Source organism: Branchiostoma floridae, chromosome 9, assembly GCF_000003815.2.
Source record: "Branchiostoma floridae strain S238N-H82 chromosome 9, Bfl_VNyyK, whole genome shotgun sequence".
Lineage (NCBI taxonomy): Eukaryota > Metazoa > Chordata > Leptocardii > Amphioxiformes > Branchiostomatidae > Branchiostoma > Branchiostoma floridae.
The window spans coordinates 5,226,116-5,238,773 of record NC_049987.1 but is presented as its reverse complement, the minus strand read 5'-3'; the positions used below and the strand labels follow the sequence as shown (position 1 = coordinate 5,238,773).

General features: G+C 44.9%; 2 protein-coding genes across 2 annotated transcripts in view; one reads left to right on the top strand and one right to left on the bottom strand.

Moving 5' to 3' along the window:
• The window catches only part of LOC118423011 (nuclear receptor subfamily 2 group C member 1-like), a 4,931-nt gene extending 3,362 nt beyond the window's left edge, over window positions 1-1,569 (bottom strand). The window contains exons 1-3 of the mRNA XM_035830905.1: window positions 858-1,569; window positions 486-563; window positions 252-401 (exon numbers count right to left, since the gene is read on the bottom strand). Of these exons, the coding sequence (XP_035686798.1) occupies window positions 252-401; window positions 486-563; window positions 858-1,569 (940 nt within the window). The remainder of the gene's footprint in view (window positions 1-251; window positions 402-485; window positions 564-857) is intronic.
• A 4,940-nt stretch (window positions 1,570-6,509) lies between these two features.
• Window positions 6,510-9,448, top strand: LOC118422496. Its single transcript, XM_035830115.1, has 2 exons — window positions 6,510-6,613; window positions 8,267-9,448. The coding sequence occupies exons 1-2, from the start codon at window positions 6,546-6,548 to the stop codon at window positions 9,426-9,428; spliced, it is 1,230 nt and encodes a 409-aa protein (XP_035686008.1). The 5' UTR covers window positions 6,510-6,545; the 3' UTR covers window positions 9,429-9,448.
• Window positions 9,449-12,658: the final 3,210 nt, after the last annotated feature.

Sequence of the window (12,658 nt, the reverse complement as noted above, 5' to 3'; positions counted from 1 at the left end):
GGGTCCAAGAAACTCCTACCATCAGAGAACATTTTGTCCCCGACACTTAAGGACCCCCCGCGGATTTGAGGCGGCACAACAGGCTTGTTCCCAGTTCACCAAAGAGATTAAGATTCCTATAAAAGACGCACGTGTGTGTGCTGTGTTGCCAGGTGTCCCCCCTGTTCAGACCTCTGCAGACAGTCGGCAGACATTCCTCCAGCAGGTGCAGATGCTGCAAGGAAACCCTGCACAAGTTGTTGAAGACTCACCAGTCTTGAACAGCACGATCCCCTTCAGACAGGCGTACTCCACGGCATCCACCTGCAGCTGGTGGAACTTGTGCAGGGTTTCCTGCAGCATCTGCACCTGCTGCAGGAATGTCTGCAGTCTGTCTGCAGAGGTCTGATCAGGGGGGACACCTGGCAACACAGCACACACACGTCGTCTTTTATAGCAATCTTATCTCTTGGTGAACGTGGGACAGGCCTGTTGTGCCGCCTCACATCGCGAGGTGTCCTTCATGTACTGCGCCAACTGTTTCCTGATGGTGGAGTTTCTTGGACCCCGCTCGTGTTGGACGGCTGTAGGTGGGAAGAACATAACAGGTGGTTAACATTAATTGTTAATCATGCATGCAAGTTAAGACCGCATTTACATATCTGAAAAAGAAAGAAAAAAACTATTGAACCTAAGGACAAGTTAGGTGTAAATGATGCAAAATTCATACTCACCATAGATCCGGCTCCACACTACGGTACTTTCCCTCAGGTTCAGATATCTTCAATCCGCGGCCGTTTCCTCCTCACTACGAATCGGCCCGACCAGTACCCCGGCTCTCCACCACCCCTACCCTGAGGCCGACCCCGTCTCTCAGCCTCCCACGAACTTGACGGCATCATAATGCTTGCACTCCGGGCTGTTGTAGTACGCCAAGTACAGGGGAGTGCCTGCCTCCTCGCCCTGTGGCCGCAGGACTATGTACGGCATTTCCCGATTCCAGGTGATCAGGACAACCATTCTCGAGGTGTAATCCTTCAAAGCGATCGGCAAGATGTCTGCCACGTCGGAGTTCCAGTGGCCCCGCCGCGACATGTTATTGAGCTCGTGTATGAACTCCCAGAAACCGCCCGGGACAGCTTTGGCAAACATCTCCGAGTGTGCCCTGATATACCGCACTAGGTCTTCACGTAACTGCTGGGCGGTGATGGCGATACTGGGGTCTCCTCTACCGAGCTGTCGGGCGACTGCCTCAAAGAAGCAGTTCCCATCCCGTGGAACCGGGTCGATCTCGAATTTGGGCAGGGAAACGGGAAGATCCGTGGTGGACTCAACGGACGACGTCGACGAGCTACTAGTACTATCTGTCAGCCTAAGCGTAGAGACGTCTGATATCTCGGAGCCAGAAACGCTCTGAACTGAGAGGGCGTCTTCGTTCTTTTCTGCAGCAGGCACACTGGGTTCATCGGAGCCTGCAACCTTGGACTGTCGTCCGAAACACTTCCTCAGGCTGGCGTTCAGTTTTCTGGCCCGTTTTCGCACCTTCCGTTCAAACCTGCATTCACAGAAGATATCATCACCTTGTGCCATCTATTCGGATATGCAGATTGAACACATTGAAGAGACGGTGAGAGTCTTGTCAACGCTTGTTCACCTTTATCCGAGGTGTAACTTATAACCGTTAATTTTACAAATTTTGTACTTAGCGAGAGGACGAAAATTAGGACAAAACTCTGTACTTTCAAACTATATATATATATATATTCTGAAACTATTGCAGTTTGAAACCACCGTCCGTCGACTTCATATCCGTTAAAACTAGTACCATGTTTTGAAAACAGATATAGGTTATCCCACGGACAAAGGTCGACTTGTGTTAATGAAGGAAGCACAGAAGACGAAAACAGAAACGCAGAAAAGTGATCGAATACCACGACAGTCTAGTATGAAAGAAGAGACTGTCGAAGTAATATAGACACATAACACATTACATTACCTAACGTTACACATAACTGCTATACCTTCGGTAACCCTATCATACTCCTAAAACAGAAACGAGAAAACAAGCATCTAAACAGGCAACGGGTGTAACGAAATCGGTACTTGTTTGTTACGTCGAACAACAAGCATAGAAAATGTACGTACAAATCCTCAAATCTCAGAAACAAACATACATAACGTTAACGTTACATACATACATACATATACATACATACATACATAAGTACATACAAACGCTACCCAAAACATAACCTTCTTAGTGAAGGTAATAAAATCTGTAGAAGCCGCGTATAGTGAATGAAGGTAGGAAATAAACACTACTGACAGCAATTTTCGTCAGAGAGTCGGTAGTCAACCCTTAGAATTGGGCTATAGAACGTTTTGTAACAAGTTGCTGTTTGTTTCCATACAAAGTTTAATGTAATATCACGACCATAAATGGTTTCATCAACTTGAAGATTACAGGATTTCTTAGCTATTTTGCACAGCCAAATTATAGCATAGCTCCCAACGGTTGTGTATGATTTTTCTGCAACCCTTGACTGGTACTACTTCACTCTTCCAGTAGTAGAACTGACAAAACGTAGGTATTTTCTCCTTCGGCGGGTTGTCTAAGAAAAACAATCCTAATATCCATGTATCATTATGAGTTTTATATACAATGTATGCAGAAGCTATGCCTTTCATCTGTTTACATTATACATACACCAATCTACTTGAGACTCGAATTACAATGGAGAGGGAATATATACCTAGCACTTTGGAAAATTTCGTAGTCGTGTTAACGTTCGCCTACCATGACTCCTTGTTTTGTGGCACCACATTTAAGTTCACCGGGTGAACCATGTTTTTACTGTTCATGCAACCCATAATTATAATGGGTACGTTTCAACAAATGTCGATTTCTATACGTCAGTGAATATCTCCGTAAGCGTCTTACAAGCGTACGCGATCTGTACGAGTCGCTAGTGGCTTGTTTACGTCGCTAAAACAGTGTTGACGTTCCACGGTAACGTTTGTGACGTTCCGGAACAGCTTTCAAGTAGCGCGAGCTTCCCATGATGCTTTGCGCACTCTAGAAGTAATTTCTTAACAACTTACGAACGTACCGTTACTTTGGACGAGCTCCCGCTCAAAACTAGCCTGTAGTCTTGTTGTACTTTTAGTCGCTCCCTGAAGGTAGGCTAGCGCCAACAAGGGAAACGTACCTTCTGTGAGCGACTAAAAGCCCAACAAGACTGGACTCCAGGCTAGCGAAATTAAACAGACTTGAGAGCGTCTTTCACTTGACTCCATCCACCAGGGACTTGATTTCCTTCAGTTCAGTCGGTGTCAGTTCTAAAGTTGTTGATAGTCCAAGCAATGAGTTCATAGAATTCGTAAATGAAAGAATGATACGTCTGCAACTTGTTAAGTGTTGACTTCTATTTTCAACTAAGGCTAACGGCACATTTTCAATCTTTCAACCGGGGCCCCGCCGGGCTGTTTGTGAAAACGAAAAATAGAGATATACACGTCTACATCTACATATCTATACCCCCAGATGACTCCGCGAGGGGCAAAGTAGGGGTGGGGGTGGGGGCTGAGGCTCCCGGGTTAGGGTTACACGTAAAGATATACACAAATACTACCCACGACTATTCTCTTAATGTCATGTATAGTTTGGTGTCTTTGAATTATGTCATACTTATCGTTCCCGAAAGCTGCCCCGCCGGGCCCCGGTTTGGAAATGTCATGATCATGGAGGCCTTAGGCTTAGGTCTCATTTCCGAAACGGGGCCCGAACGGGATGGTAACGTTGACGGAAAATAAAAGTGTTTACCAAGAAATATACACAAATTATGCTCTTGCTAATCTTTTTACGTTCTGTGTGCTGTGCTGCCTTTCCTATTATATTTTTCGTTTCTAAAACACGTGGCTACCTGGCCAGCCCCCGTGTTGGGAATTGGGACCTAGGCCTTACGGGGTAACATACCCTTTCGAGGCTGATAGGGGATGCGCCAAGTCTCCCGTTGGGGGTGAATGATGTAAATTACCATACGGCTTATACGAGACGGAGGTTCGTTAAGCCTCCGTCCGAGGTGAATCACCAACTCCAGACAGAAGGCTTTTGCACCGGCTGGGGCATGCTCCTACTTTGTGTGGTGGGTTCTTTAACGTGCGTGAGGTGTGTAGCTCCAGAAAAGGGGACCTCCGGATCCTTTCAACGCCCTATCCGATGGACGTCCCTAGCCGAAACAAGCAAGGTACTCATTTTCACCTGAGTGAAGTGAGAAGGATTGCCTCTCCTAAAGGCACAAGATCGGTGATTCAAACCCTAGGTCCTGAGCCAAACACGCTGCCGTTGCGCCACGCGATCCCACGTAATGGTAAAACCCTCGGCCCGCATCACTCATGAACAACCAGTGAAAACATGTCAAACAAAGTTGTTTTCCCATAGTGTGCTGGTGCTGCTGTTTAGCTCTGTAAAGTGCGATTGAATCGCCAGTCGTCTCGTTAATTGTACATCCAAAGGGTTGCAGTTTTCACGCTTTTACTAGGTGGCGTAGCCTGGGTACCATCCGGAAAGTAGTTTGCTCCGGCGTTCATTATGTACTATATGCCGTCGCTTCTAGCTCTGACATTCACTATACACTATATACAGTCGCTTCACTGTTTTAGCCTGGGTACCATCCGGAAAGTAGTTTGCTCCGGCGTTCATTATGTACTATATGCCGTCGCTTCTAGCTCTGACATTCACTATACACTATATACAGTCGCTTCACTGTTTTAGCCTGGGTACCATCCGGAAAGTAGTTTGCTCCGGCGTTCATTATGTACTATATGCCGTCGCTTCTAGCTCTGACATTCACTATACACTATATACAGTCGCTTCACTGTTTTAGCCTGGGTACCATCCGGAAAGTAGTTCGTTCCGGCGTTCATTATATACTATATACCGTCGCTTCTAGCTCTGACATTCACTATACACTATATACAGTCGCTTCACTGTGTTTCCGTCTGGGAACGCGGACCATCTCATCATATGAGCGAATTATGGAATGGATTCAAGCGCTCCTTCGAGCCGGTGTTCCAACACCGGAAACACCCTCCGTCACTTGCGAGAGGGCCGGTTGTCATCGAACCAGCGCTCTAGAAACCATTCCTTGATTCGCTCATTAACTGATTTTACCACCAAACGGTTTGAATGTGCAAGTCTCCAGACGGATAGCAGAAGCGAACATAGGAGCGAACTACTATCCGGATGGTACCCAGGCTATAGGTGGCGGGCATGAAGTCCGGATTCTGCAACATTGTTTGGAATTGATGATCAATTTATACGTTTCTGGACCAAATTCAGGGCGAACGTTTTTCTTTGGTCCCCTTTTTATTCATTAGTCTTAGAGGATTACATTAAAACTTTTAACCTGTCTGAACCTGACCTTGGGCATTAACACCCGTACGTTCTAGCTATCATGCACTTGGAAATATTTTTTCGCACATGTATATTTTTCGGATACATTAACTCATGACTCAGTACCTTTGTAGTATATGCAGACCCGGTTTGTGTTCGTTCCTAAAACGAGGGTTCTGTAATTTTACGCCTGAGAGAAAGTTTTTCCCGAGAGAGTTGACATGAAGAGACCAATGCCGTGCGTTCTTCCCGCAGGAAAAGAGCATATGCATAGTCCTTGCATTTCTATGAAATCACAGCTTTATAATATTTTACGAACCATATGCGGTGTTCCTGTGCGTGTGTATCAGGACGTTTCGGCATCTAGACCAGGTCCTAGCTTCGACAAGCAAGGGACGTCCCTCGGATAGAACGTTGAATGGAGGTCCGGTATTCCCTGTTTGTTAAAGAACGTTCCCCACTATGCCCAGGTGTGCGATGGTGCAAAGTGAAGACGCTCTCAAGTCTCGGATCCTAGTCTTGATGTGCTTTTAGTCACTCTACGAAGGTGTGATTCCTTTGTTAGCGGAAGCGTGCCCTCGGGGAGCGACTAAAGGCACAACAAGGCTGGACTCCAGGCTAGTTTTGAGCGGGATCTCGACCAAAGTAAAGTAAAGTAACGGCAACTTGTTCAGAAATTACTTTTGTAGTGCGCAAAGCATCATGGGAAGCTCGCGCTGTTTAAAAGTTGTTCCAGAACGTCACAAACGTTACCGTGGAACGTCAACACATGTAGTTTTCAGAGACGTAAACACAAGCCACTAGTCATACTTTCAATTATGAATTTCATGATCTCTTTGTTTGGACTTCGGACTTCATTGACAACGTAAGAACTGACATCAACTCAACTCAGGTGCAGAAAATACGGTTAAGTAACTATAACTTGTTAAACTTTGTTCGAAATGACTTCTGGAGTGCGCAAAGCATGATGGGAAGCTCGCGCTACTTGAAACCTGTTCTGGAACGTCACAAACGTTACCGTGGAACGTCAACACAGTTTTAGCGACGTAAACAAGCCACTAGCGTCTCATACAGATCGCGCACGCTTGTTCAACGCTTATCGAGAAATTCTCTTCTAAAGAAATTTCTATACTTAACTTATACATTATAGAGAACGAAAATAATACCCAACATGGGTTGTACGAACACAAAAGTTCATCCAGTGAATTTTGACCCGGTGCCTCAAGCCAAGGAGACCTGGTAAGTAACGTTAAATCCTATGTGAAAACATTACGTTAAAGTTTTCCAAAGCGCTAGTGTACACAACATTGCCAAGGTACTCTGAGCCTCTGATAAATTTGTGGTAAATATAGGAAGGCGAAGGGTATAGCTTCTAAATACATTGTATATAAACTCATAGTGATGCATGGATAGTAGGGTTGTCTTTTTCGTTCGCAGCCTGAAAGGAAAATACCAAGGTTTCGTTAGTTCCTCAGTTTAATGTGAGATCGTGTGGCGCAGCGGCAGCTTGTTTGGCTCGGGACCGAGAGGTCTCGTGTTCGAATCCTGCCGTGTCACCAATCTTGCGTCCTTGGGAAAGGCACTTTCCACGGCTTTCCTCACTTTACTCAGGTAAAAATGAGTACCTAGATTCGGCTAGGGCCGTTACTAGGATAGGATGGTGGTCCCGTGTTTGGGGAGAACCACACCTTACACACGTTAAAGAACACCCACACGTGTGATGGTGCGGTGTGATGATGGTGCAAAATCCTTCCGTCTAGAATTGGTGATTCTCTACAAATCACCCGGACCCCATTAAAGATAGTGACATATGTGGAGATGGAGATCTGTTTTCAAACCAAACCAAACCAAACGAAACCTCGACTGCTAAAATTTCGTCTTTGCTATCATAACAGCGAGAAATAGAACAAGTCGCCCATTACTTACTCCGTTGCCATACTTACACCAATGAACGGTTTTCCCTCCTTGGCAAAATAACTCGGCTCACAGGACACAAAGTACAAAACTTCTTGTCACTTTCTGAAAATGCCAAAATCTCTCTATTTCTCCTCGAAAGCCGCGACTGTATTCATCGTCCGTAAACTCATAAATCTTGGCTATCACGCAAAATTTCATCATTACTACAAAATATTTCAAATACTGACTACTTTCTGAACAAGATGGACTGATAGCCATCGAAAATTTCGAGGTACGTGTGTTTACCTTTAAAAATACATCACTGTTAGAAGAAAAATTTCTATTAAATGTGCTCATACGTGACTAATGAAACTCTGTGCGTTCTTTTAGGTTTTAGATTTAATGTGTTGAATTTGACGGCCCTTTGGTTAAGGATGTGGGCCTCCAATAACAGTATCATTTGCTTCGTGGATATTGTTGATCACACGTACATTTTGTTACAAGTACATGTATGGTCATCATCGTATTTCGTTAAAGTTTTGTATTGATGTCTTTTGTATATATGTATAGTTGATATAAGTTTTTTCGCTGATATAAGTTTGTCAATATGAATGCGTCTGTAATCGTGGCCCTCCAACTTGAATAAAAAAAGACAGCAAAGAACTATACAGAACCGTTTGTAGTAAATTTATGTTGGTCATATATAGTAACTCTGATATTCGTTGCTTCGCTAACCTTTAAAACTACTATTTATTACGGTCGTGATTATACGTGTATAGATGGAAAGAAATCGTTCAATAGCCCTATCCTAATGTTTCGGTCACGTTTCCACACAGGGGCTTACTTTTCTGCGATTCTGTTTTCATCTTCTGTGTTTCATTCATTAATATACCGTTATACCGTTGACAAGACTCTCCTATCTCTTTTTTCAATCATGTGTTAAATCTAAATATTCTAATAGATGCATGAGGTTAGGATATTTTTCTGTGAATGCAGGTTCGAAAGGAAGGTTAAGCGACGCTCGGGGAAGGTGAAACAAAACTTACTCAGTTGCTTCACGCGGGACTCGAATTTGAAGACCAGGAAGATTGCGTGGCCTGAGCAGCCCAGAAGTGTGAAGACCACACAGAACATCGAGGACGCATTCTCAGTGAAGACCACACAAAGCAACGAGGACGCAGTCTCAGTGAAGACCACGAAAAGCGAGGAAGACGCACTCTCAGTGAAGTGCACACTAAGCAACGAGGACGCAGTCTCAGTGAAGACCACGCAAAGCAAGGAAGACGCACTCTCAGTGAAGTGCACACTAAGCAACGAGGACGAAGTCTCAGTGAAGACCACGCAAAGCAACGAGGACGCACTCTCTGGAGATAGCAGCTTTTCTGATGACGTCTCAGATGTCTCTACATTAACGACAGAGTCTGAGAGTAGCAGCTTTTCTGATAACGTCTCTGATGTCTCTACATTAGCGACAGAGTCTGAGAGTAGCCGCTGTTCTGATGACGTCTCAGATGTCTCTACATTAACGACAGAGTCTGAGAGTAGCAGCTTTTCTGATGACGTCTCAGATGTCTCTACATTAACGACAGAGTCTGACACTGAGAGCAGCTCGTCATCCGGATCCTTCGAATCAGTCATCGACCTCCCCGTTTCCCCGCCCAAACCATCACGCGGGCAGACGACACCCGTCTCGAAGACGAGAGAAGAAATCCTCCTCAAGAACATCGCAAGAGCAGGCTTCCAGATCGACCCAGTGCCACGGAATGGGGATTGTTTTTTCGGTGCGGCCGCCAGACAACTCGGCAGAGGAGACCCCCGTATTGACACCACCGCCCTGCAGCTCCGTAAAGACCTAGTCCACCATATCAGGGCCCACAGTGAGAAGTTCTGCGTAGCGGTACCGGGCGGTTTCTGGGCGTTCCAACAGGAGTTGGACAGGCTGGCACGGCGGGGCCACTGGTGCTCGGATGTAGCAGACGTCCTGCCGATCGCTTTGGCGGATTTTACTTCAAGAGAGGTGGTGCTGATCACCAGCACCGACATGCAGGTCATGGTGCTGCCGCCAGAGGGCGAGGAGTCAGGAACCCCGCTGGTCTTGGCCTACCTGACTACCCCGGGCGGAGAGCACTACGATGCCGTCAGGTTCGTGGGAGGCTGAGAGACTGGATCGGCCTCGGGGTGGGGTGGGGGTACCGGGGGCACTGGTCGGGCCGGAGTGACGAGGAGTACGGTGACAAATCTGACAAATATGGGAGTGACGATTCCCGAGCGGGAGGGAGATGTTTGCCTGTTTGTACCGATCCGAAGCAGAGGAATATGGGGCCCGAGTGAGTATGAAGTTCGCATCATTCATAACTAATGATTTAGTTATAGTATTTTCTCATTGATTTGCATAACTTTGCATTCCTTTTAGTTTCTCAGTTAACGTTACATCCTATCATGGAATGACAATGAATTATTAGTAACCAAAATTAATAAGCAATATCATTGATCATGCAAATTATGCAATTTGTATAAGTTTTTATTTAGATTTTATCACTTAAGCTGTCTATTGACTCGTATAAAGTACCAAAACTCTTTTGGCGATCAGTAAACACCAAACTACCTGCAAGGGTTGCAGTTCATCATGATTTTACTAGGTGACGTGCATGAAGTCACAGGAACATTGTTTGGATGTTCAAATTAACGCTTCAAATTTCAATTCGTTTCTAGACCAAATTCAGAGTCAAGTTGTTGTTTTTTTCAGCAAAACTACCGAAGTCACGGGTTCCTCTCTCAGCACTCGGTGTCTAGTGCGGAAGGGGCCTTCCGCACTAGAAGTCTTGTGCCGAAGTTACGTCCGCACTAGGTGTCCAGTGGTGAGACGCAGAGCGTCTGAGTGGCATTTATTTTCCGAGCTTTCTAACCAATATTCAAGGTAAAGATAATGATAACATGGCGCAACTGTGAAAGCAAACTCCGAACGTACATACTATTCAAGTGATACAATGAAGAACATTATTTCAAAACAGAACTACCATCGCTAAACAGTGCTGAAAGATCATGAAATGATATCATAGCACTCGGCTTCCAGTGCCGAACTGATCTTAGCACTCGGCTTCTAGTGCCGAAAAGTCACCGAGCACTGGAAAACCTAGAGCGGAACCCGTGACTTAGGTAGATCGGTGTTCCAGGAATATGTGTCTCCCCAGGAAAATCAGTCCCCCTCCTGCCATTGGTCCAATTTGAGGCCGGTGGGCGTGGCCTAAAAGTACGAAAGCCCACAGCAACAAAGACTATTATATGCTATATTTCAACATTGAAAGCTGTTTTTCAATGTAACGCACATCTTAAACTTGAATGTTTAAAGAACAAACATACTTTTTGTAGTGATTGAAAGAAGGGGGCCCATTTTCCGGGCAGATTAGATTTTCGGTGCCCTTAGATCTTCCGATGCCCACCCTTTTTTTCATCTTGAAGACATATCTCGTAATACAGCATTAAAAAGATATGAACGGTCAGTGAACGAAAAAGGCTCATTAGTTTGGCATTTGTAGGGATTCCAGGTTAACATATCCCCAAAGGTACTCGGGATTAATGTCCCCTCAACTAAAAGTCAACTAGTCTCACTGTGGTCAAATTTAAAACATGTTTCTCGACTTGAAAATAATCCCTTGACACTAAATTTGAATGTTTCTTTTTGGCCATCGAATACATTATGGGTGAATGGGGACATATTTCCCCAGGGTAACCGACTGAATGACTATAACAGATGAATGGGTACACATTTTCCTAGGATTTTCTGTCCCCTCACTTAATGTATAACAGATGAATGCGGACACATTTTCCCGGGATTTTCTGTCCCCTCACGGAATGTATAACAGATGAATGGGGACAGATTTTCCTAGGATTTTCAGTCCCCTCACTGAAATTCAGAATGACTATAACTGATGAATGGGAACACATTTTCCTAGGATTTTCAGTTCCCTCGCTTATGTGTTACAACAATGGGACAGATTTTCCTAGGATTTTCAGTCCCCTCACTGAATGACTATAACAGATGAATGGGGACACATTTTCCTAGGATTTTCAGTCCCCTCACTTAATGACTATAACAGATGAATGGGTACACATTTTCCTAGGATTTTCAGTCCCTCACTAAATGACTACAACAGATGAATGGGGACACATTTTCCTAGGATTTTCAGTCCCCTCACTGAATGTATTACGAGAATGGGGACACATTGTCCTAGGATTTTCTGTCCCCCCACTGAATGGCTATATAACAGATGAATGGGGACACATTTTCCTAGGATTTTCAGTCCCCTCACAGAATGTATTACGAGAATGGGGACACAATTTCCTAGGATTTTCAGTCCCCTCACAGAATGTATTACGAGAATGGGGACACATTTTCCTAGGACTTTCTGTCCCACCACTGAATGACTATATAACAGATGAATGGGGACACATTTTCCTAGGATTTTCTGTCCCCTCACTGAATGACTATAACAGATGAATGGGAATTCATTTTCCTAGGATTTTCAGTTCCCTCGCTTATGTGTTACAACAATGGGACAGATTTTCCTAGGATTTTCAGTCCCCTCACTGAATGACTATAACAGATGAATGGGAATTCATTTTCCTAGGATTTTCAGTTCCCTCGCTTATGTGTTACAACAATGGGACACATTTTCCTAGGATTTTCAGTCCCCTCACTGAATGTATTACGAGAATGGGGACACATTGTCCTAGGATTTTCTGTCCCCCCACTGAATGGCTATATAACAGATGAATGGGGACAGATTTTCCTAGGATTTTCTGTCCCCTCACAGAGTGACTACAACAGATGAATGGGGACACATTTTCCTAGGATTTTCATTTCCCTCACGGAATGACTACAACACACATTTTCCTAGGATTTTCTGTCCCCTCGCTTAATGTATTACGAGAATGGGGACACATTTTCCTAGGATTTTCTGTCCCCTCACAGAATGTATTACGAGAATGGGGACACATTTTCCAAGTCCTTGCATTTTCCTAGCTGAATGTATTACGAGAATGGGGACACATTTTCTTAGGATTTTCTGTCCCCTCGCTGAATGTATTACGAGAATGGGGACACATTTTCCTAGGATTTTCTGTCCCCCCCCCCAATGTATTACGAGAATGGGGACACATTTTCCCGGGATTTTCTGTCCCCCCCCTCACTGTGTTAATAGAATGGGGAGACAGATTCCCAGTATTGGGAGTCTCCCCCCCCCCACGCTGTATAGAACGGGGGAACAGAGACACATGTTCAGGAGTGTCTCTCCCCCCGCTCTCTAAATACAAGGGGAGCGGGGACACATTTTCTCAAGAGTTTCTCCCCCCACACTGACTGTATAATGAGAGAGGGGACACAGTCTC